The sequence below is a fragment of the Protomyctophum bolini genome (genome assembly GCF_963924005.1).
Source record: "Protomyctophum bolini genome assembly, chromosome: 13".
NCBI lineage: Eukaryota > Metazoa > Chordata > Actinopteri > Myctophiformes > Myctophidae > Protomyctophum > Protomyctophum bolini.
Genome location: NC_137874.1, coordinates 42899586 through 42925438, shown reverse-complemented (window position 1 = coordinate 42925438; position 25853 = coordinate 42899586). Strand labels below are relative to the sequence as shown.

The 25853-nt window shown below is 44.8% G+C and overlaps 2 protein-coding genes across 5 annotated transcripts in view; both read left to right on the top strand.

Annotated features, from left to right (window-relative positions):
- The window catches only part of LOC308327708 (G protein-coupled receptor kinase 6-like), a gene marked incomplete at its 3' end in the record, with an annotated part of 30249 nt that extends 18069 nt beyond the window's left edge, over positions 1–12180 (top strand). The window contains exons 16-18 of the mRNA XM_080781233.1: position 1; positions 8137–8361; positions 12145–12180. The exon at position 1 is cut by the window's left edge and continues 134 nt beyond it. Of these exons, the coding sequence (XP_080637359.1) occupies position 1; positions 8137–8361; positions 12145–12180 (262 nt within the window). The remainder of the gene's footprint in view (positions 2–8136; positions 8362–12144) is intronic.
- Positions 8325–25853, top strand: part of LOC308326546 (uncharacterized protein) — a 30447-nt gene continuing 12918 nt past the window's right edge. Inside the window, exons 1-7 of one of the 4 annotated variants that reach the window (XM_080779481.1) lie at positions 8325–8361; positions 11199–11367; positions 12112–12625; positions 14437–14854; positions 22033–22096; positions 23052–23243; positions 23356–23556. In XM_080779481.1, the coding sequence (XP_080635607.1) occupies positions 12285–12625; positions 14437–14854; positions 22033–22096; positions 23052–23243; positions 23356–23556 (1216 nt within the window). In that variant the 5' untranslated portion in view covers positions 8325–8361; positions 11199–11367; positions 12112–12284. Of the gene's footprint in view, positions 8362–11198; positions 11368–11972; positions 12626–14436; positions 14855–22032; positions 22097–23051; positions 23244–23355; positions 23557–25853 lie in introns of those variants that run through there. The other 3 variants (XM_080779480.1, XM_080779482.1, XM_080779483.1) reach the window with 3 other exon arrangements.

Below are 25853 nucleotides of genomic sequence, written 5' to 3'. Positions count from 1 at the left end.
GGTACTATTACTATTACTATTACTATTACTAGTAGACTGTTTGGAGTCCAGGTACTATTACTATTACTATTAATATTACTACCAGTAAGACGCGCAAACGCGGGAAGCGAACGCAGCTGAGACCCTGCAGATCATGTCTGTCTGTCTGTCTGTGTGTCTGTCCCGCTGTTACTGTATATGCAGACATGATCTGCTAGGTCTCATAGTAATTGCTCACTGCATTCGCAATTACTATTACTATTACTAGTAGTAGTAGACTGTTTGGAGTCCAGGTACTATTACTATTACTATTACTAGTAGTAGTAGACTGTTTGGAGTCCAGGTTGGTGTGTGTTTTTGTAGTATAATAGTACTTCTACCAGGAATAGCTGAGGGCTGTTTTCACCCATTTAATGAACAGTGTCTGTGATGGTCTGCCCTCTGTCTCCCCCTGCAGTGCTGCTGTGGTAGCTGCAGCGACTGACAGTGACGACGACAGCAGACTGTGACATAATCAGCAGACTGTGACATCATCAGCAGACTGTGACATCATCATAGCCATGGTGGAAAAAGTACACAGTATTTTTTTATATATTTTTTTACTATTAGTTATATTATATATTGCAGCATCAATACTGCAACATATATAGCAATACTCGGTACGAGTAAAAGCCTGGAATTCAAAATGTACTCGAGTAAAAAGTACAATAGTGTCTGCGTCTTAAAGGTTACTCTTAAGTAAAGCACAAAGAGTTGGAAGTACTCATGGTGCAGAATGTTCCATTTCACCTTTTCTTTTTTTTTTTAATATATTTTTTATCCCACGATTTTGTAACCCATTTTTCACCCCTGTGTCAATCATCTACTGTGATCCTGGGCTCTACACACCCTCCGCCAACCTGGGGAGAGCAACGGACTTGAACTCATGCTCCCTTCATGCCCGAGTGTCCAAGTTGCTCCTTTACACCTGACAGGGGGGAGTTTCCCTGGTTGGACGTATAGCCCGTGGAAGGAACACGTTATTCCAACCAGTTCCTTTCCCCTCCATCAGGCGCCCCGGCTGGCCAGGGGGAGGCAGTTTTAGAGACCAGGATTACTGCATGTTTTTGTGAGGGTACCTACCCTAGGGGACACGGGGAGAACATGTGAGGGTACCTACCCTAGGGGACACGGGGAGAACATGTGAGGGTACCTACCCTAGGGGACACGGGGAGAACATGTGAGGGTACCTACCCTAGGGGACACGGGGAGAACATGTGAGGGTACCTACCCTATAGGGGACACGGGGAGAACATGCAAACTCCACACCGAAAGGCCATTTCACCTTTTCAAATGTGTACAAATCTTTTTTTGAAAATAGCAGAATCTTTTGATCTTGTAGATCTATTTTATTTTTTCTCAGGGTTCCCAGATTAGGCTATATTAACGAAAAGGAAAATGTAAATGAACAGTTTACATACAGTAGTACGCACATGAGTGACATGCATAAACGTTCCTTAATGATTATATCTGGTTTCAGTATTCATTTATGATGCGTTTTCGCCATTTTGCCGTTTCTACATCCTGACAGTTTTCTGAAAAAGCTATGTTTCTATGTCAGTCGTTCTTCGATTTAAAAAAAAATAGCAGATCTACAAGCTCGTAGCGCGCCACCGAGTGGCGCGCTACGAGCTTGTAGATCTTCTATTTTTCAATGGCTAAAGCGTAACATGATGCTAACACCAAAAGGGGTTCCCGCCCCAAAATGGGTTAAGGTTATTGTATAGCGGTCAGTTTGTATTGGTGGTGGAGAGGTGGGCGGGGCAGAGGGCCAGAGCATGTCTGGGGGTCCCCAGGGGACCTGGGGGCAAACATTTAGAAGAACCCCTGACTTAGTAAAGTGTTTCATGACGACGCCAGGCCCAGGAAATGATTCCCAATGCATTTGTCCTCATAGACATTTCAAAAAGTATTCATTTAAAGACGTTTACGCCGTCACGGCGTAAACGTTCAGTCTGTCAGTCTGTCAGTATCACACTGAGTATCATCTTCCTCTGTATTCTGGTGACCTGGAGATTGTTCACTAGTGACCCCTAAACTAGTGTCCTCTGAACTACTACAAGCGACCTCTGAACTAGTGCCTGGTAGACCCTGTACATGTTCATGTCTGAGTATGTAGCTGCAAAAGTCTGCAGAAAGACTTGATCTGTGTTCTTTACTTTTATGACCATTGAAGGTATACTTGTTACATTGGTGCTGTAGTTACAGTCCTTGTGTGGGCACACCACTGTCTCGTGACTTTTTAAATGCCTTCTCAAATGATAGAGAACCTCAGATTCGGAAAAGGGCTGCTCAAATGTGCACAGAGGACACTTGAATGACACATGCTCCAGACTCTGACTTGTACTACTGCTACTTTCAGCAGTGTGGTTCCTAGATAAATGTGACCCCAGTGCACTAAGTGTCTTAAATGTGCACATGCAATGGCCATACAGGCATGGCAGTGGACTGAACATTGACTGTGCTGTAGCCTATAATGTGTAAATAACTGTGCTCGGCCAGTGAAGGACACTGAACACAACTTACACGGCCAAGTCATATTATGGGCAGCGTCAGCGACCTGGAAACAGAAGACACGTTTTGGCGCTTAGCAATGAGGATGGACATCCTCCACATAGCCAACATATTACAGAAACTTTACACAAAATATATGGCTTAACCTTGGTATATATAGCTGCTACTATAGCATATTTTGGGTTATGTTGTACCGTGGCATGATGCAACTCCACACACACACACAAAACAATAGGTCTAAAACTAGAACAGTGTTAAGAGTGGAGATACTTACATGTAGTTCGATGTGGTGATTGAGCAGGGCCTTTAGTGTAACCGGGCCCGGGGGAGATATGATACTACGAACACGAACCAACCACTGCAAAGACAATAATGGAAAATGGTTGCGCATGATGCAAATCCACACACAAAATAATAGGTCTAATGAGTTCAGGTGTTAAAGCAAAACAAAAGCCAAGATGGAAAATGATTTTCAGACAATCAAGCACAACACACTTAGTTGCGCACTGGTGTTGCGTGCAGCAAATCGCAAATCGGAATGAAATAATTTCATGCAGCCAGAGACAGACATACTTGAGGCACTGGTGACAGGAGCAGGCTTTGCTTGTTCGGTGGGTGGCCAGTCAGACGGTGGAACAGAAGAGCTGCGTGGAGCCTTTTCTCTGGAATGCCGTCTGGCCCTTGAGCATAACACATTCAAATGCCCCAACAACATACAATATATCAGCAGCACGTACACACATTAAAATGTCCCAACATACAAGATATCAGCACGTACACACATTAAAATGTCCCAACATGCAATATACCAAGATGTATTTAACCCATTTTGGGCGGAAAACCTTTTGGTGTTACCATTATGTTAGGCTTTAGCTATTTTTGAAAAATCGAAGAACCACTGACATAGAAACATAGCTTCTTTTTTTTTCTTTCTTTTACTTCATGCCTTTGTTGTTTCCAGACCCGTGGCATATCTTTGCTTTATCAAACTTGTCAGCATCATGCAAGGACCGGTTTCTGAACAGTTGAATGTATTCATATTCATTACAGAGAAAGCCTGCTCACATATGTTGTGCCAAACATACTGAAGAAGTTTCTTTTATTCAATATCATATTAAAACGACACCATGCTGTGAGTTTGTCCAGACTAGTCTCTCTATACTTGATAAAACAATGAAGTATTCTGAGGCACAACTGACTAACTGAGACCTTTAAAACGGTTGTGTATGTGGCCTATGAACACAACTAATAACGAAATGAATCAATTAAAACAATGATTTTAAGTCCCTGGTTAATTATTTTAGCTTAAAAGTTAAGGATGATTACATTTTTTTAAAATTTATTTCTAGGCTGGTTCAGAACAGTGCTTCTTAAATAAATAATCACAGCTTTAAATAACAAAAGATAAGTAGCTATGTTGTCAAATATTGTAGGCCTACACATTCCAGTCCAGAGATGAAAATCATATTGAAATGGCCCGGGACCCTCTCACCCTAGCCTCGGAAACCCAGACGTTTTATTTCCTGGAAACTCTCACCCTAACACAGATAAGATTATCCCATTCAGGCCCGTGTCTTCATTAAATTGTCTAAGGAAAAAACAAATAGCTCATGTCACTCACTGCTGCAGTTGTTTAAGTTAATTTTAAACTCTGTATAGGGATTCAAAATGATATATACACTTTCTGTTGTAGTTGTAGTTTGTTAAATAGGGAAGCAAGCTTAACGATGTTTAATTGACTACAGGTGATAGAGTGAGAGTCGTCACCCAGCTGTGCATGGGTTCAGACATGATAGCGTCAGTTAGCGTCTTGTGTTGTTGTTGGAAGCTGTTGCTGAATTAAGGACTTTTCAGATTAATTTGGAATAAAACAAGACACCACGCAGCAGGAGGACTGCACAGGGAAAGAGGTAGGAGACTAGACTACGTTTTCACCCGACAAGCTCAATTGTTCACTGGAAAACATGCGTGGCTCACGCAGTTTATCAACATGAACCTGCATTTATAACAGTGAAAGCCTGTAACTTTCGTATAGTACAATACACAAAATGTATCTCTGGTGTTCATGTGCGCTAGACAGATCGGTCGCTTCACTTTGCTTGTTGTGTATATACACGCCGGTCCACACAGCACACGGTCGGACACAGACAGTCACACTGCCTGTCAAATGCTCAACTACAGTTTTCAGTTTTCTTCCGCCGTCTTATCACCGAAATTCTTTCTCCAACTTTCTACTTTGTTGTTCTCGTTCTCGCTCTGTCTCTCTATCGCTCTCTTTTGTCATTTGAAATGAACCAACCGACTATGCGCAGATTTCTGGTTGCTAAAGCTAAACCTACCACTATAGCAGCGAAGCTGCGGCTGGCAGTGCTACGGGATTAGCAGCAGCTCCAGCCGGTCGGGACTCGGGAGAGTGTACACTTTACAGCAGAGACAGAATCACAACCCCTCGTCGGGTGGTACTGCTCCTCGACTCGCCACAAACTCTAACCCCCGGGCCCAAGCCCAACTATAGTACCAGTAGTTATTCTAGTTGCAAGCACCTGCCCCCGTTGTTCCCACTTCCCAGCCCAGCAGTGGCCGTTGCGGATGATGTAAACATAGGATTGAACAATATTAGTCCAGAGGCTTGAACAATATTAGTCCATAGGCTTGAACAATATTAGTCCAGACTGAGGCTTGAACAATATTAGTCCAGAGGCTTGAACACTATTAGTCCATACTATTGGACCAGGATTTTCACTAGTGAGGGACATTCAAGGTGGCAAATGCTATCATGTTTTTTTTAAAAGGTCCTAGATAATATTTCAACATGATAGCAATTCCCAAGTGGTAGCTTAGTTGCAGTTATCAGCCTTCAAAGACACCAACTATAGATTCACAGAACGAAAAAAACTTTTTTTTATATATAAAGCATACGGGAAAAATGAAGAATTATCTGTCTTTCACTCTAACCAATGAACATCATCATAATCATCACTGTCATATCAATATCAATTCTTCAGTATTCGTACACACTTGCAGGCCACAAGTTCCAGCACAGCCATTTGGGGCTGGCATGGGGGGGTCAGATCAACATATGGAATAAATTCTGTACTGGCCATAATATGGAGCGTGTCTTGAGTGGACAGGGTTTCATTAGGTCAGATCAACATATGGAATGTCAGAATGGGTCAGCTCCATATATGGAGATCTAAGGGTGGCAGCGGGGGCAGTGTCTTGAGTCTACAGGGTTTGGTGAGGTCTGGCCATATATGGAGCATACCTTGAGTAGATAGGGTTTGATGAGGTCAGATCAACATATGGAATGTCAGAATGGGTCAGCTCCATATGTGGAGATCTAATGGTGGGTGGGGGAAGTGTATTTAATATACAGGGTTTGAGGAAGGGCCCAGGAAAAGAAAATGCAGGGCACAAGCCTGTGCCGGTCCCAAGCCCGGGTTAATGCAGAGGGTAGTGTAGATAGATGGAGATGAACTGATATGATCATAGCATAGTTTTCTATGCATTTCGGGGGTTTGGGGGGATTTGACACCCCAAAAAAAATTCTGCCGCGAAGACAAGTCGCCCCCCCTAATATTCTACCTGCCCCCCCTAGTGGTGCAGGCTAGATCCGGCCCTGCCGAATTTATGTTTAATAGCCTACAGTAAATAGAACCGCGCGCAGTGCGAGCAACCGGCAGCCATTACAAAAAGTTGAGAGAAAACTTTTGGGCCCGCCCACTTATGACGTCGGATGCAGTCACGTTCAAGGCAAGCTGTTTGAGTAAATGGAACGATAGATGATAGAGCACGGATTAATTAAATACACTAAACTACTTCAGATTAATAGAAATTTAGCACATTGTATTACTCAAAGGGGAACAAGTGCTCAACGTACTCCATATGTTAAAGTTAAAATAACCCTTTCTCATGTTTCGAGTATTCAGTACCTTTCACTTTTAGATTTCTCCAGTTTAATCCTGAGTTTAAGTTTTGTTGTGTTCAAGATCTGATTTTAGGCATGTTTAAGCCTCCAGGAAAATCCGTGTTGAGGTTCTTAATCCACTGTTTTTCATTAAAACGTCTTTGTCCTAAAACTGTCCAGTTAGGATTGTGTTGAAGTTCAGCGCATTTTAGAGCTTCAATGCCGTGCGCCATGAAATGTTGCACCAATCTTGTGGTTGTCTTTTTGGCATTGTTAATATTGTATCTGTGTCGTCCCAGCCTAGTACCTATTGTTTTACCTGTCTCTCCGACATATTGTAAACCACATTTTTCACATGTGATTAAGTAAATGCAGTTGCTGGTTCTGGCTGTTATTTGTTGTTTAATCTCTAAGACGCGTTTTGTGGTTCTATTTTTTACTAATTGTTTGGGTTTGAAGTATTCTGGTCCCTGGCGTGCTGGTGTGTTGTCTATTATAGTCTATTATAGTTCCATTGTCTACTGGAGGTTTCAATGTAACACAATCTTTGAAAATATAGCAGATCTACAATCTGTGTGTGTGTGTGTGTGTGTGTGTGTGCATGCTAAACACATTACTCTGATTCAATCAGTTTACAATGACATCACACTAACACACACACGCACGCACGCACGCACGCACACGCCCGCACGCACACGCCCGCACACACACACACGCCCGCACGCATGCACCCCATTTGAAATAAATCATGTATATTTATACTTTTTCACACAACAGGCATGACAAGATATAGATATAATCATTCTGTCTGTCTGTCTGTCTGTCTGTCTGTCTGTCTGTCTGTCTGTCTGTCTGTGTCTCTCTCTCTCTCTCTCTCTCTCTCTCTCTCTCTCCAGTGAACGATGGCCCTGCCTGATGCGGTCAATCGGAAAGTGATGGCTCTGAAAGTGATGGATGAGACCAGTTTTGAACAGGACTCATGGTCTTTGATTGGTTTTGGTGGATTTGGTCAAGTCTGGAAGGCCAAGCATCGTCAGTGGGGATTTGACGTGGCCGTTAAACAAATAGCTATTGCTAACGGGCAAGAGATTAAATATTAGGTATTGATAATGGGTAAGAGATTAAATATTAGGTATTGATAACGTGTAAGAGATTAAATATTAGGAAAGGGTAAGAGATTAAATATTATAGGTATTGATAACGTGTAAGAGATTAAATATTAGGAAAGGGTAAGAGATTAAATATTAGGTATTGATGATAACGGGTAAGAGATAGTTTTAGTTAATTAGGGACGATTCTGTATTTCAAGGGACGGTTAGCCCTAATGCGACATCTTCAGATCAACCAGTGTCATGTATGTCAGGGGGCTGCAATCTTTTAGTAAGATAATAAAAAATGGGGGTACTAAATCGAGCAAGACATTTCTTCAGCAATAAAGGTTTCTAAAGGTGTCTAAAAACATGGACATGTGGAAATGTGAGTTATTAGCATAATATGTGACCATACCATTAACATCATAAGGCAAAAAAATATCCAAATTTCATCATTCTTTAAGTCGTTGTTATGATGTCATCAACTCATCATGTGTCGTCCTCAGGTTGTCATGTATGTGTACGATGTCATCAACTCATCATGTGTCGTCCTCAGGTTGTCATGTATGTGTATGATGTCATCAACTCATCGTGTGTCGTCCTCAGGTTGTCATGTATGTGTACGATGTCATCAACTCATCATGTGTCGTCCTCAGGTTGCACTCAGACGATGATTTGAAGAGAGAGGCTGGCTTCATGGTGTGTGCGGCGGAGTGCCCGTATTCCGTAAGGGTCATGGGGCTCTTCAGGGGTGCCATACCCATGGTCGACGAACTCGGTGTGGGTCTGGTCATGGAGATGATGGAGAGACGGTCCCTCGCCTACTTGCAGGTAAGCTTTTTACCTCTTTACAGATTCGTTGATTTACAGTACTAGTCCTTTTTACCCGTTGTGAGATATTGCCTCCCCCCCCCCCCCCATGTGGCCGCCGGGGGCACTGCACCCTGGGTGCATTTTCGCATTTCTAATTCATTATTAATAAATTATTTTCGGACAGACAGACACACATTCAGACATTGACTGAATTATAGTATGATTATTATATGATGATATGATAATCGGCCATACAAATGCCTTATCGGAATTTAACCAAACGCAAATATTAAAATGTTAATAACTCGCGATCTAAATCAGCCTGTCTAAATATAAAACAAGAATTAATGCAAATCAATAAATTACCAGCTGCTGCAAATATATATCTCCAGAATTGTGCTATTAAATGAGCCTATAACAGTCCATTTGGACAGTCTCAGAGTTTGTTCTAGGGTCCTTTAGTTCCATTTTATACTAGGCTAGACTCACACTTACATAGTCACATGGACAGATCCTGTTGTTGTTTACACACACACACACACACACACACACACACACACACACACATAAACAGACACAGATATATACATGTCATATAATAGCACAATTCTGGAGATATAATGCAGCAGCAGCTGGTAATTAATTGATTTGCATCAATTTTTGTTTTTGTTATTAAGTCCATGACTTTCGTCATATTATTACCAGCAGCTTTTATATGTGTGGTGGTGGTGGTCCACAGAATTAAAAAAAATAGCAAATGTACAAGCTCCCAACGTGTGAAGATATGAATATGATGCAGTGTGAGCTTGTAGATAGGCTATTTTAACAATTTTATGTATTTTTGATTATTATATATTTTGTAAAGGAATGGTTTTGGTCATACAAGGTTTTCACCTGACAGCAATATATCTGACTATCTGTAGATATTGAGAAACGATGATGTCACCGTTTATTAGCGCTACTGTGTCCCCATAGAGTTACACTGTGTCCCCATAGAGTTACACTGTGTCCCCATAGAGTTACACTGTGTCCCCATAGAGTTATACTGTGTCCCCATAGAGTTATGCTGTGTCCCCATAGAGTTATACTGTGTCCCCATAGAGTTATACTGTGTCCCCATAGAGTTATACTGTGTCCCCATAGAGTTATACTGTGTCAATCATCTAATGTGATCCTGGGCTCTACACACCCTCCACCAACCTAGTCCCCATATGGGGGACAAGGGGAGACCAACCTAGTCCCCATATATGAGGGGCAAGGGGAGACCAACCTAGTCCCCATATATGGGGGACAAGGGGAGGCCAACCTAGTCCCCATATATGGGGGACATGGGGAGACCAACCTAGTCCCCATATATGGGGGACAAGGGGAGACCAACCTAGTCCCCATATATGGGGACATGGGGAGACCAACCTAGTCCTCATATATGGGGGACAAGGGGAGACCAACCTAGTCCCCATATATGGGGGACAAGGGGAGACCAACCTAGTCCCCATATATGGGGGACAAGGGGAGAGCAACCTAGTCCCAATATATGGGGGACAAGGGGAGACCAACCTAGTCCCCATATATGGGGACAAGGGGAGAGCAACCTAGTCCCCATATATGGGGGACAAGGGGAGAGCAACCTAGTCCCCATATATGGGGGACAAGGGGAGACCAACCTAGTCCCCATATATGGGGGACAAGGGGAGAGCAACCTAGTCCCCATATATGGGGGACAAGGGGAGACCAACCTAGTCCCCATATATGGGAGACAAGGGGAGACCAACCTAGTCCCCATATATGGGGGACAAGGGGAGAGCAACCTAGGCCCCATATATGGGGGACAAGGGGAGATCAACGGACTTGAACTCATGCTTCCTTCATGCCTGAGTGTCCAAGTTGCTCCTTGTCTGTCTGTCTGCCTGCCTGCCTGCCTTAGGTTAGTGTGTGTGTGTGTGTGTGTGTGTGTGTGTGTGTGTGTGTGTGTGTGTGTGTGTGTGTGTGTGTGTGTGTGTGTGTGTGTGTGTGTGTGTGTGTGTGTGTGTGTGTGTGTGTGTGTGTGTGTGTGTGTGTGTGTGTGTGTGTGTGTGTGTGTGTGTGTGTGTGTGTGTGTGTGTGTGGTACGACATGGACTTATAAATAAACTCAGCCACGTGTCTATCTGGACGAGAGAGAGAGAGAGAGAGAGAGGGAGAGAGAGAGAGACGTTGAAAGAGCTATCTACATGGGATTTTTTAATGAGATGCCAGGAATCTTTCTGTCTGTCTGTCTGTCTGTACGAACCAAGGACTCTATTTTTGCTATTTTGAAAAAACATTTTTCAATAGTTTCAAATAGCCGATCTACAAGCTCACAACGTGACCATGCAGATCTACAAGCTCACAACGTGACCATGCAGATCGGCTATTGTTGAAGAATTTCAATATGTTTTTTAAAATGGTAAAAAAATAATATTAATAATAATACGTTTTGGGATAAGGGGTTTATCACTGGCGAAAATTGGCGCCCGTCCCACTGCCTGGTGGCTGGCTGGCTGGCTGGCTGGCTGGCTGGCTGGCTGGCTGACTGACTGACTGACTGGCTGACTGACTGACTGGCTGACTGACTGACTGACTGACTGGCTGGCTGGCTGACTGACTGACTGACTGACTGGCTGGCTGACTGACTGGCTGACTGACTGACTGACTGACTGACTGACTGACTGACTGGCTGGCTGGCTGGCTGACTGACTGACTGACTGGCTGACTGACTGACTGACTGACTGGCTGGCTGACTGACTGACTGGCTGGCTGACTGACTGGCTGGCTGAAACTTAGGAACCTCTTCCTAAACTTGGAAGCTACTCCGGTTCTCCTGGCTTGTCTCTTCAGGGCTGGCTGACCGTCTGGTGGACTGTCTGTCTAACTGAGCGGCTAGTGGACGGCAGGGCTCTAGGGTTACCGCCAGGAGTCTGGTCCCAAAGCGGGACGGATTTAACAGCGCTCTGCTGGGGTTACTGTATGTTATGTCTTCTTGGAACAGCCTCCTATCGGACCTCAGGTACGCTACACTGTAGCTCCAGAAACATTTTTCAAATCTCTGTTTTAAATATATATAGACAAGCCGTTTAAACTCGCCTATAGCAGCAGAATCTATTTTTTTCACTTAACTACTGTAACTTGGTGTCGCTTGTGTTGCTGTGTTAAGTTTTGTTCATGATTGTATGATTCACTGTTTGATTTGACGTTGTTAAGCACTTTGCAACTCTGTTTAAAAAGGCTATTTAGGCATTTAGAAGACGCTAAATAATAATATTAATATTAATCCAGAGCAGGAACTAAAAGTAAGGAATCACACAGTTTATAGTAGTTTACCATGAAACATGCGTAAGCTAAGAACATGACAGTAACGGTGGAATATAACTTATATACTTTAACCCATTTTGGGCGGGACCCCTTTTGGTGTTAGCAATATGTTATGCTTTAGCTATTGAGAAATAGCAGACCTACAAGCTCATGAGCTTGTAGGTCTGCTATTTTAGAAAAAACGAAGAACGACTGACGTACTGTAGAAACATAGCTTTTTTTCAGAAAACTGTCAGGATGAAGAAGACATTTTTAGAATCTGATCTCAGGTCAGAATGGGTTAAATGGGTCACTGGTTTTCCCAGTGATCCAGTGACCCGGTCTTTCCAGTGATCCGGTGATCCAGTGACCCGGTTTTTTCCAGTGATCCAGTCACCCGGTCTCTCCAGTGATCCAGTCACCCGGTCTCTCCAGTGATCCAGTGACCCGGTCTTTCCAGTGATCCAGTGTCCCGGTTTTCCCAGTGATCCAGTGTCCCGGTCTTTCCAGTGATCCGGTGATCCAGTGACCCGGTTTTTTCCAGTGATCCGGTGAATGTGAGTGAGCGTCAAATCATCATCCCGGACCGTCCCATCGGAATCCCCCCCCCCCGCCCCCCTCCCCCCCGCCACCATGGACCATCCGGATCCGGTCGGCTCCGCCTCCTCCTCCTTCTTCGCCGTCGATGGCGTCGAAGAAGAGACGACGACGTCGTCGTCGTCCGCCGTGTCCCGCCTGGAGGCCACGCTGCGCGCGGCCGTGCACGAGGTGCACGTGGACGTGAGCGCCTTCAAGCAGCGCACGGAGCGCCGCGTGGCCGAGGCCTGCCGCGCCACCGCCGCGCCGCTGGGCCTCGCCGTGGCCGCGCTGCAGGAGGAGAACCGGCAGCTCAGGGCGCGGCTGGACGCGCTCGCCGCCCTGGTGGACGGCCTGGTGACTGCGGGGACGCCCGCCGCGACAACCGGGACCACCGGGTAGGGGTCTGTTTTTTTCTCCTTCTAAATATTTATTTTTTCTATCCCACGATTTTGTAACCCATTTTTCACCCCAGTGTGTCAATCATCTAATGTGATCCTGGGCTCTACACACCCTCCACCAACCTAGTCCCCATATATGGGGGACAAGGGGAGACCAACCTAGTCCCCATATATGGAGGACAAGGGGAGAGCAACCTAGTCCCCATATATGGGGGACAAGGGGAGACCAACCTAGTCCCCATATATGGAGGACAAGGGGAGACCAACCTAGTCCCCATATATGGGGGACAAGGGGAGAGCAACGGACTTGAACTCATGCTTCCTTCATGCCTGAGTGTCCAAGATGCTCCTTTGACACCTGACAGGGGGGAGTTTCCCTGGTTGGACGTAGCGCGTGGAAGGAACACGTTATTCCAACCAGTTCCTTTCCCCTCCATCAGGCGCCCCGGCTGGCCAGGGGGAGGCAGTTTAGAGACCAGGATTACTGCATGTTTTTTGTGAGGGTACCTACCTAGGGGACACGGGGAGAACATGTGAGGGTACCTACCCGGGTAAGTGTCTTGATGCCGTCGTAATGACAGATTTTTTTACACTTGCAGAAAATAGCCGATCTACAAGCTCCAGCTACAACGCGTCCCTCATGCACGACACGTTGTGAGCTTGTAGATTGGCTATTTTCAGCATGCAAACCAAGTGTAAAATGATACTGGATCTCTTGTCCACTACTAGTCCCTTCCTAACATTTTAGTCTAGTTACGAAATTGACGAAATTGTCAGAATATTTTTTTAGTCAAGTAATCGCAATTATTTGAGATAATCGCACATTTTGCATAATCGCCAATGTGGGCTCCTCCCCCAGAGTTAGTGTCGAAGTGTCCTTGAGCAAAACTCTGAACCCCTGATTGCTCCTATTGTGCAGGTTGGTGCCTTGCATGTTGGCACCAACACCAGTTATTGTTATTGAGTTATTGTGCCACACAATAACTCATGTTGGCACCAACACCAGTTATTGTTATTGAGTTATTGTGCCACACAATAACTCATGTTGGCACCAACACCAGTTATTGTTATTGAGTTATTGTGCCACACAATAACTCATGTTGGCACCAACACCAGTTATTGTTATTGAGTTATTGTGCCACACAATAACTCATGTTGGCACCAACACCAGTTATTGTTATTGAGTTATTGTGCCACACAATAACTCATGTTGGCACCAACACCAGTTATTGCTGTGAGTTATTGTGCCCCCCCTTGTGGCCACGGGGGGTACTGCGTTTTCGCATTTTTAATTCACTAATAAATTCACTATTCATTTATAATTGGTTAAATTGGAAAAAAAGGGCTTCGTTAAGACCTCCATATTCATATGGTCAATGCCTGTGTGAAAAGTGGGAGCGATCGGTGCAGGCGGTGAGGAGCTACGGCAGTCACAGACACACACAGACACACACTCAGACATTGACTGAAATATAGTATGACGTTGATATGACTGAGTTATCGTTATTGAGTTATTGTTATTGAGTTATTGTTATTGAGTTATTGTGCCACACAATAACTCATGTTTGCACCAACATGAGTCATTGCTGTGAGTTATCGTTATTGAGTTATTGTGCCACACAATAACTCATGTTGGCACCAACACCAGTCATTGCTGTGAGTTATTGTTATTGAGTTATTGTGCCACACAATAACTCATGTTGGCACCAACACCAGTTATTGTTATTGAGTTATTGTGCCACACAATAACTCCAAAGTATTTTTTAAATGGTTTGATGGACTGTCGTCTGTGTGACGGATGGTGACAGCCCTGCGCCCCCCGGGACGACCACGGTGACGACGCAGCCCCAGAAGAGGACAACAGCGCCCCCCTCTGAGGAGGAGGAGGACGAGGTGAGAGACCGCGGCGCGCAGAAGAACGGACACGCGGCGGTCGTGTCCGAGGAGGAGGAGGAGGAGAGCGGCCCGCGGGTCACTCTGTCCGGCGCCGCTGCCTCTGCCTCGCTCCCGGAGTCCAGTCCGAGCTCTGGAGGTCCCGGTGGTGGTGGTGGTGGTGGTGGTACCACTGGTCCTACCGGTCCCACTGGACTTACTGGACTTACTGTCCCCACTGGACTTACCGGTCCCTCTGGATGTAGCGGTTCTACGGGTCCCGCCGCCCCCCCGGCGGACTCCGGAACCCCCCCACCCTGGAGGACCAAGCGATACGCAGCCCTGCAGGTCAACGTGAGTACTTTAATCCCACACGTTTTTTTTTTTTTTTTTTTTTTGGGTTGTTGTTGTTGTTGTTTTTCCCTTCAATAGAGCGGCGCAGTCCCTCCTCCCCCTTTCAGAACAACGAACGGCCCAGGAAATGAAAACGCAATGCATTTCCCCCATAGGCAGTTTTTATTTAATTTATTTAAAGACCTTTTAAGTGTCGTACACGAAGCCAACTCTTGTCGTGACAAGTCATGACAACACACACAATATTTCGGGCCAAACAAATAATTAGAAAGTAGAAAAGAAACGGCAGGTTACAACAACTTTCTTTGTTGTTTTTCTTCTTTGTAATTATCTGTTTGGTCCAACATATTGTGTGTGTTGTCATGATGTGTCACCATGATCCAAGTTGTCTTTGTCCGAGTCCTAAATGTCTTTAAATAAATACTGTACTTTATGAAAAGTCTATGGGGGGAAAAAATATGGGGAATTCTCTACCGGGCCGCTCGTTGGGCCATATTCCTATGAGGCAAAAAAGACAGACAAACATACTGTACATAAATACATGATATTTTATCATGAACATTACAGCGGATAGATACGTTGACAAGTGGTGAAGTCGTCGTCCAACTCAGGGGTCCTCAACGCTCCCCCCCCCCCCCCCCCCCCCCCTTACTTTTAGTAAGTAAAGTTTTATGAATTAATGTACAATATTTGGCTCCGAGTTGTAGTAGTAGTAGTAGAAATAAGTAAAGGTATTGGGATTTGGAAATACTCTCAAGTCAAGAAGAAATACCTCAAGATTGCATTTAATGACCTTTAGAAGACTTTCCTGGGGGTCTTTATGTGTGTAATATAATATTTAGATATTTTAGATTGTAGCAGTGAGCCCCAGTGTCTCTGATGTCATCGACACTGCAGGCTTACTTACTTCCTGGACTACATGTTGTCTGTAAAACAGCCCTATCCACATGGAGGAGCAGTGCACCAAGGCATTATGGGAATTGTATAGTCCAGGAAGGAAGTGAGCCCACTGTAACACACATAGAGACCCCCGGGAAAGTGTTCCAAATCTTCTAAACGTCATTAACATTCTTAGGTACCTTTCAGTGAATGTACTCGAAGGCACTGAGATCAGTTAAGAATAGCCATCACATGAATACAGTCTGGTTGGAAATAAACCCAGGCATGGAATAGACGGGCCGGGCCGGGTGGGGCGGGACTGGACTGGACTGCACCTTGTAAAAGGCGGTGGTTCCCAAAATTGGGATCCGGGGTCCCCCAGAGGGTCCTTGAGGGAGTGCCAAGGGGTCCCCCAGCTTAAAGGGTAAGACCACTTTTTTTGAGGTTTGGGTTGTGTAGTTACTTTGCCATGATGCAACTCCAAATGTGGACAAGAAATAAAAAAATTACTGCTCCAGTGATTAGAAATTGATAATTCAAAATATGCTCCTCATTGACTTACATTGTAGCTAAAACAGCTCTCAAAGTCACTCTTTTAGTACGTAAACAAACACAAACAAAGTTGATTCAGACAATATAGAGCATCACCAAAACTCATGTAGTTTTATTTTTTCATAAAAATGTTAGATTCCTGTTGATTTTACTATTTGAAGATTTGGATCCGGATCCACGGATCCAGTTTCTTCCCAATAAATTGGACAAATCAACAGGAAGATAACATTTTTATGAAAAAATAAAACCACATGAGTTTTGGTGATGCTCTATATTGTCTGAATCAACTTTGTTTGTGTTTGTTTACGTACTAAAAGAGTGTCTTTGAGAGCTGTTTTAGCTACAATGTAAGTCAATGAGGAGCATATTTTGAATTATCAATTTCTAATCACTGGAGCAGTAATTTTTTTATTTCTTGTCCACATTTGGAGTTGCATCATGGCAAAGTAACTACACAACCCAAACCTCAAAAAAAGTGGTCTTACCCTTTAATGATATTAGTTTGGAACCAAATGGACTCTTATGGGTCTGTAACTCTGAGACGGAACCACATGGCCTCACGGTGCAGATGGAAAGTTAAGAGTTCCATCTAAAAGGCCCCACGGTGCAGATGGAACGTTAAGAGTTCCATCTAAAAGGCCCCACGGTGCAGATGGAAAGTTAAGAGTTCCATCTAAAAGGCCCCACGGTGCAGATGGAACGTTAAGAGTTCCATCTAAAAGGCCCCACGGTGCAGATGGAACGTTAAGAGTTCCATCTAAAAGGCCCCACGGTGCAGATGGAACGTTAAGAGTTCCATCTAAAAGGCCCCACGGTGCAGATGGAACGTTAAGAGTTCCATCTAAAAGGCCCCACGGTGCAGATGGAACGTTAAGAGTTCCATCTAAAAGGCCCCACGGTGCAGATGGAACGTTAAGAGTTCCATCTAAAAGGCCCCACGGTGCAGATGGAACGTTAAGAGTTCCATCTAAAAGGCCTCACGGTGCAGATGGAACGTTAAGAGTTCCATCTAAAAGGCCCCACGGTGCAGATGGAACGTTAAGAGTTCCATCTAAAAGGCCTCACGGTGCAGATGGAAAGTTAAGAGTTCCATCTAAAAGGCCCCACGGTGCAGATGGAAAATTAAGAGTTCCATCTAAAAGGCCCCACGGTGCAGATGGAAAGTTAAGAGTTCCATCTAAAAGGCCTCACGGTGCAGATGGAAAGTTATTAAAGAGTTCCATCTAAAAGGCCCCACGGTGCAGATGAAGCCTCTCCAGTATAATTCCTTGGCCCGTCCCAGAGCAGAGCAGCTGTCCTGTCCTGTCATGTGTTCCGTGTGGGCTCCACGGTGCTGCTGTCCCAACAGTAGCTCTCTGAAACACACACCCTGCCAGCCAGCATTCCTTCCCCGGTGATGTCACCCCGCCCGGGCCGGCAGCTTAAAGGACAACCAAGGTTCATGTTTTAGTTTGTTATTAGAGAAAGTAAAAGATGAGTTTTAATCTTTTTTCATTTGCTGCTTTCTTTCGTTTTAGGGAATTTAGCTGTTTTTGACAGGGGGGCGGGGGGCATTCGAGCATGGGGCTAAATATGTATTTTTTAACACAATTTTATGGTGATTTCCTTTTTTATGGTTTACTATAGTCCTAATAAACGTCAGGAAATTACATCTGGCCACAGAAGATCACAGGATCTACTGAATGTGAAGGTAGCCTACTGGGGGAAGGCTTATACTGTGTGTAGAGGCTCAATATGTCAGTTTGACACATTCAGTTAAAAAATACATATTTAGCCCCATGCTCGAATGTCCCCGCCCCCCTGTCAAAAACTGCTAAAATCCCTAAAACAAAAGAAAGCAGCAAATGAAAGAAAATGAACACTCACCTTTTAGTTTCTCTAATAACAACCTAAAACATGAACCTTGGTTGAAAAAAACTAAAGTTGTCCTTTAACCCCCCCCCCCCCTTAACCCTTAATGTTACACTTTAAACCAGGCTCGGCTCCAGGATGAAAGGACTGAGGGTGCACATCTAATTTTTATATAGTAAAACTACGCTGTATGTACATAAAAGTGAGGGTGCAGAATTTGGAACGGAGGGTGCTGGGCACCCTCTGGCACCCCCCCGTGGCGCCGGGCCTGCTTTAAAAACTGCGTTAAAAGAGGAGGTACGGCATTTTGCCCGTAAGTTTAGCAGCATATACAGTTAATTATATACGGTAAAGCAAAGCAAAACAAAAGTTCTTTGTTTACCCTGCAGGGAATTAGTGGACTAAGCTCGAGATGCTTGTTTACAGCCACACCCCATGCTCATAGAACATTTCAATTGTAGGGGTTCAAGACTTGCTCAAGGGCAACTTCATTTTAACGTGCCGGTTCCGGGGATTCGAACTGGCGACCTTCCGGTATCAAGACCGCTCCGAAAAACCGTTCGGTCACCGCTGCCCCGGTAATATACAGGTGTGATGGTACAAATCGGGAGTTTACCGGAGGTTGTTGGAAAAGTTTAACGGGAGTTTCCTGTAATTATACACATTGGTATTCCATGCTTTTTATTGAAAAATAGCAGATCTACCACGCGGGGGACGACCTATTTTCAGATGGGGGTCGGCGGCCAATTACATACATTATTGGGAGTCCTTGACATGAAACCGCAGTTGACATAGAGAAACATGGGGTTTTTCAGAAAACTGCCGGATGTAAACAGGAAATACACCTGTCCTATGACGATGCCGGACCGGCATGTAGATAGGAGTTGGGCAATAATCGTATAGTAGTACGAGTTAGTATTATGTCTCAAAAACGGATTTCAAATTGGTTTCGAAAAACCGTCTCCAAAGCCTAAGAGAAGACAAGGAGAAGCTAAACACGGTTTAACCACGGTTGTTCTTGAAACTTATTCTGAAGTCATGCTATGGTGTTCTTGAATATTATTTTGAAGTGATGCTTTGTGTTTCCTGTTATATCTTTGTAGTTGGTTTCCTGCCTTGTCTCACCTTCCCTGATTTTTGGTTCTTTGTTTCACCTGTGTCTTGTTTTCCCCCTCAGCCAATCACCTGTGTCTTGTTTTCCCCCTCAGCCAATCCTGGTGTTGATTTGATTTGAGTCCACCTGTGTCCTGTTAATCTAAAGTTTAGATTAACAGGACACAGGTGGACACAGGGTTTAGATTCTAAACCCTGTGTTTGGTTGTGTTCTCTGTTGGATTATTCTTTATCGTCGTGTAAACCTGAGTTCCAAGTCTGTTTGTTTGATGGTTGTTTTGCTCTCCTGCAAACCTCCTTAAAATAAACTTCCACTTGATTCTGACTTCCTTGCATTTGGGTCCTACACTTGGATCACATCCTGACAATAATACCTTTGGCCTGATAAGCCTATAATTCCATTTGAGGATGATTTGAGGACCCGTTTCAACCAGCAAGCAGTCTTACATTTCCCAGGCCGGCACTTTGGGACAGAAACCAGCTCTGGTCCACATAGCCTTCTACTGCAGCAGGGCAGAACCGAAGCAGTATATAGAAGGCTAGGGACCAGAGCTATAGACAGAAACCAGCTCTGGTCCACATAGCCTTCTACTGCAGAATGGAAGCAGTGTAGAAGGCTATGGACCGAAGCTATAGACAGAAACCAGCTCTGGTCCACATAGCCTTCTACTGCAGAATGGAAGCAGTATATAGAAGGCTATGGACCAGAGCTATAGACAGAAACCAGCTCTGGTTTGTGTCGGCTTGGATTATTCATTATTGTGACGTTCGTTGGATTAACGTGACATTTCGATTGGATTTAATTGAACTCGACCTGCAGCTGCTATATATAAGAATGAGGTATAAGAAAGCAGAAAGCCGAGCAGAATCTCCACCTTTTCTGTTATGTGTTGTGTGTCGTGTGTCGTGTGTTGTGTGTTGTGTGTTGTGTGTTGAACTTGAGTTGTCTGTCAGTGAGTGCAGTGTGTTGTGTGTTGTGTGTTGTGTGTCGTGTGTTGTGTGTTGTGTGTCATGTGTTGTTTGTTGTGTGTCGTGTGTCGTGTGTTGAACTTGAGTTGTCTGTCAGTGAGTGCAGTGTGTTGTGTGTTGTGTGTTATGTGTCGTGTGTCGTGTGTCGTGTGTCGTGTGTTGAACTTGAGTTGTCTGTCAGTGAGTGCAGTGTGTTGTGTGTTGTGTGTTGTGTGTTGTGTGTCGTGTGTCGTGTGTCGTGTGTCGTGTGTTGAACTTGAGTTGTCTGTCAGTGAGTGCAGTGTGTTGTGTGTTGTGTGTTGTGTGTTGTGTGTCGTGTGTCGTGTGTTGAACTTGAGTTGTCTGTCAGTGAGTGCAGTGTGCTGTGTGTTGTGTGTTGTGTGTCGTGTGTCGTGTGTCGTGTGTCGTGTGTTGAACTTGAGTTGTCTGTCAGTGAGTGCAGTGTGCTGTGTGTTGTGTGTCGTGTGTCGTGTGTCGTGTGTCGTGTGTTGAACTTGAGTTGTCTGTCAGTGAGTGTCTGTGTGCGGAAAATACATTGGGACCCAAAGTGAGAAGTTGTATAACTTGTGTAATACTTTCATTCTTATGTGTTTTTCATCCTCCTAAAGTTGCCTACAGAGTTGTTCTATTATATATATATATATATATATATATATATATATGTGTCACTGCAGCTGTCTGTCTGTCTGTCTGTCTGGTCATGATCAGATCTATATGTATAGTCTTATACATTAAGGGATGATACACACACACACACACACACACACACACACACACACACACACACACACACACACACACACGCACACGTGTGTCTTCTGTGCTTGTGATGTGCTGATTGAAGTGGATGAAGTGGCTACCGGACAGCCCATCAACCCACCGCTAATCCCTCATAACATACTGCGGTGCTCTGGCATGCCTCCTGCATAATGGCCCTGTGTGTGTGTGTGTGTGTGTGTGTGTGTGTGTGCGTGTGCGTGTGTGCGCGCGGACCTGCCCTTTGTGTTCCATTCCTAGAAGCCAATAATTCTGCTGCTCTGACAGAACTCTGTCTATAATCACTAATCAGCACAACCGACGATATTTATTTTAATGTGATTAATCCGTTCTCAAATCTGCTATTAACGGCTAGGTGTGATTGTCTGTCTGTCTGTCTGTCTGTCTGTCTGTCTGTCTGTCTGTCTGTCTGTCTGTCTGTCTGTCTGTCTGTCTGTCTGTCTGTCTGTCTGTCTGTCTGTCTGTCTGTCTGTCTGTCTGTCTGTCTGTCCTATAACTATTTCCATGTATTAATCTAACCCACTCTCTGATGGTGATGTTGTGTTGGTAACTGTAGGGCAGGGTCTGTCTGGGACGTGGGGGGGGTTGTTACTGGGCTCAGGGGGGGGGGGGGGGGTGGGCTGGGGGGGGATGCAGTGTATATTTAGGGTCTACCGGGGCGGGGGGGGGGGCGGTCTATCTTGGGACGTAAGTGGAGCGGAGCGGCGGGAGCCCCACGCGCTTTTATGTGGACGTCTAAAATAGCTCCCTGGGGGGGGGGGGGGCATAACGTCACCTGTCTGCCTGTTAAAGGGCAGAGCAGCTGTTCCGTCGCACGCACCGGGCACCGCCCTCCCTCCGTGATGTCATCCATGATGTCATCTGTATCCGTGATGTCATCCATATCCATTGTTTCTGTTTTTTATCTTTGAGTATTGATTATATATATTATTTTTTTAGTTTGTTTTAACCTGATTGTTTTATATTGTCTGTCTAAACAGGGTGTGTCTGTCTAAACAGGGTGTGTCTGTCTAAACAGGGTGTGTCTGTCTAAACAGGGTGTGGAGGCCAAGGACTTGAGAAGAGAAGATGCTACAGTGAACGGGACTGGCAGAGACCAAGGTACACACATCCCATACACATCCTCAATATATGTGACTACATTTGACTGAGGGACTGCCATTGGATTGACATATTGGTTGTTCAGTTTGACCCTCCAGTTTTGGAGATATGGCTTATAGAGTATAATGTCTGGCAGAGAAACAGCGAGTTGAGAAAACAGGCTTGAAAAGGTTCACTTCTGTGGTCTCTAACATTACACCTAGCTACATTTCATATCTACATTTCGATTTCAGCTCTGACAGAGTCTGCCTGTGCTATTAACTCATGTAAACTCATCTCAGTCAAACCTAGTCACATATACACACTTACATAATTTACATACATGTTTGTCCAGATAATATCTGGACACAGTCAAACCTCCATCTTTTCACCAGAGGAGAATAACTGCATTTATATTTTTCTTCTTTAATCCAAAATGAGTTAATAGCACAGGCAGACTCTTCACATACTACTAGAGCATGTCTGAAATAAGTGTCAGAGCTGAAATTGTACATATGAAATAAATGCTTAAACATGTAGCTATAGGTGTAATGTTAGAGACCACAGAAGTGAACCTTTTCAAGCCTGTTTTCTCAACTCACTGTTTCTCTGCAAGACATTACTCTATAAGCCATATCTCCAAAACTGGAGGGTCAAACTGAACAACCATAATATGTCAATTTGAAGCTATAAATAATAATCAATGACTTGGCCTGGGTCAGAAACAGTCCATTCTCTCAAGAGCAGCTGAAAGGTTAAAGGTCACTGCAGTGTTTCATAATGACTCTTAACGTGTGTGTGTGTGTGTGTGTGTGTGTGTGTGTGTGTGTGTGTGTGTGTGTGTGTGTGTGTGTGTGTGTGTGTGTGTGTGTGTGTGTGTGTGTGTGTGTGTGTGTGTGTGTGTGTGTGTGTGTGTGTGTGTGTGTGTGTGTGTGCGTGTGCGTGTGTGTGCGTGCGTGCGCGTGCGTGCATGCAGGTGGTTTCTCCAGTGCACAGCAGGGTTCCCAGCTAGACTGTGACGGGACTGAAGAGGAACAGAGAACCTCTGAGGCTGTGGGCAACGTGCACGCCCCTCCCACCGGCGTGCACTCCCCTGTCGTTGCCGTGCACGCCCCTGTGGGCGCCAGCGTCTCCCAGGCAGCGGTGTCGACGTCAAACGCGTGGGACGGTGCGTCGGTCGCTATTTTCGGTTTGAAATAATATATATATATTTTTTTGTGTGTGTTCTTATACGTCAAAGGTCCATAAAAATAAATCAATCAATCAATCAATCATTTCAGCAGACCCATCTGGACTCGAGGAGCCGGTGTCTCAAGTAATCCCGGAACGTTCCGCCCTCGGGGGCCCCGGGGTCCTGCCCCATCTCCCCCTCACGGCGGTCACCAAACCCGGGCCGGAGGATCCACCCGCTCCCCCGGACGCAGCAGCTCCGGGGCCCCCAGAGGAGGGCCTCCCACCGGGACGCTATCCCTTTAGCCGCGGTGAGTGACGAACATCACTGGTTCTGCACGGGCCGTTTTTTACGTGATCGCGGCCTGGCGGCGCTAGCTAAAAATGCTCCAACATGCTAAATTGAATGCGAATCAATCGCAGATTAACGTGGATTAAACAAAACTCGCCTTTAGGGCTATATTGGCAAGCTGGACAGAGTTAAGGTAAGGTCGTCTTTATGCCTGTGGCCCTTATCTTTACGCCTGTGGCCCTTATCTTTACGCCTGTGGCCCTTATCTTTACGCCTGTGGCCCTTATCCAGCACTGTGGCCCTTATCTTTATGCCTGTGGCCCTTATCTTTATGCCTGTGGCCCTTATCTGGCACTGTGGCCCTTATCTTTACGCCTGTGGCCCTTATCTTTACGCCTGTGGCCCTTATCTTTACGCCTGTGGCCCTTATCCAGCACTGTGGCCCTTATCTTTACGCCTGTGGCCCTTATCTTTACTCCTGTGGCCCTTATCTTTACGCCTGTGGCCCTTGTCTTTACGCCTGTGGCCCTTATCTTTACGCCTGTGGCCCTTATCTTTACGCCTGTGGCCCTTATCCAGCACGGTACTTGAGTTAAGACAGAGTTGAGGTAAGGGGGTACTTGAGTTAAGACAGAGTTGAGGTAAGGGGGTACTTGAGTTAAGACAGAGTTGAGGTAAGGGGGTACTTGAGTTAAGACAGAGTTGAGGTAAGGGGGTACTTGAGTTAAGACAGAGTTGAGGTAAGGGGGTACTTGAGTTAAGACAGAGTTGAGGTAAGGGGGTACTTGAGTTAAGACAGAGTTGAGGTAAGGGGGTACTTGAGTTAAGACAGAGTTGAGGTAAGGGGGTGCTTGAGTTAAGACAGAGTTGAGGTAAGGGGGTACTTGAGTTAAGACAGAGTTGAGGTAAGGGGGTACTTGAGTTAAGACAGAGTTGAGGTAAGGGGGTGCTTGAGTTAAGACAGAGTTGAGGTAAGGGGGTACTTGAGTTAAGACAGAGTTGAGGTAAGGTGGTACTTGAGTTAAGACAGAGTTGAGGTAAGGGGGTACTTGAGTTAAGACAGAGTTGAGGTAAGGGGGTACTTGAGTTAAGACAGAGTTGAGGTAAGGGGGTACTTGAGTTAAGACAGAGTTGAGGTAAGGTGGTACTTGAGTTAAGACAGAGTTGAGGTAAGGGGGTACTTGAGTTAAGACAGAGTTGAGGTAAGGGGGTACTTGAGTTAAGACAGAGTTGAGGTAAGGGGGTACTTGAGTTAAGACAGAGTTGAGGTAAGGGGGTACTTGAGTTAAGACGGAGTTGAGGTAAGGGGGCAGCACGTCTCTGTCTGTCAGACAGAGACGTGCTGCCCAGAATGCAACGCTGAGTGCTATAAAGCTGCCTGGTCATAAACGCGCAGAGCGCAGTGATATAAACAGCATCCAAGGTCTTCCCAGCAGAGGCGCCGCAATAAATCACATCCCGTTATCATCCGTTCACGACAGAGACGGCTAACGACAACTACGAGAGCGCCAAGCCACTGAGCAACGGTCGGCTGTTAAGACGTCTGTCTAAACATGGGTTGTAACTTGTAACTAGGGATGGAGTTTGTTATTGTTGTTATTTTTAGCCCCTCCTATAAACAGGTTTGATGTTTGTCTTTAGTTCAATGTTTGTTTTGTTAACGGCACATTGACAATGAGGGGGAAAAGTACGTCATAATGTGTCGTTTCACGTCATATCGTCTATTTGTTGTTAATGGCGTTTAATGTTTGTGTTTGCACCGTTTGTTCTCGCCATGACATCACCTAATCAACATGATTTAGACTTTAATATATTAGCGCCCCTCACTTCACACAGGTGTGAGTTCTTTGATATCGAGCACCTTATCGATCAGGCTTATCGAGCTTATCGGGTTCTTATCGAGCATTTTATATTATTTCGTGGAAAGACGACAGACAATACATTCTGAACAGAACTAGTATCTTTTACTATAGGGCCTTCAAATGCACTACTTTTCTAACAGACGGAAGGTAATTGACCTTTTTTACCAATAAAATAATATTACGGGTATACTCAATAAGCCTAAAGCTTAGGGCGGGGCTTATTGCTATATAGGTGAATTACAATTTTGAGAAATACTGAAAAAAATATTACTTATAGCAGCTTTAAAGGTTTTATGACATTCATTTTAATTTATTTTTGTTTTTATTTTTTATTTTAGGTTTTATGACCTCAATTACACCCAAACTTTGAACATTCAGTGGATTTCTTTTCTTTGGGGTTTAGAAGCCTTTTGAGCTACAATGAAAACAGGCAACACAGTGAAAACAGTGACAT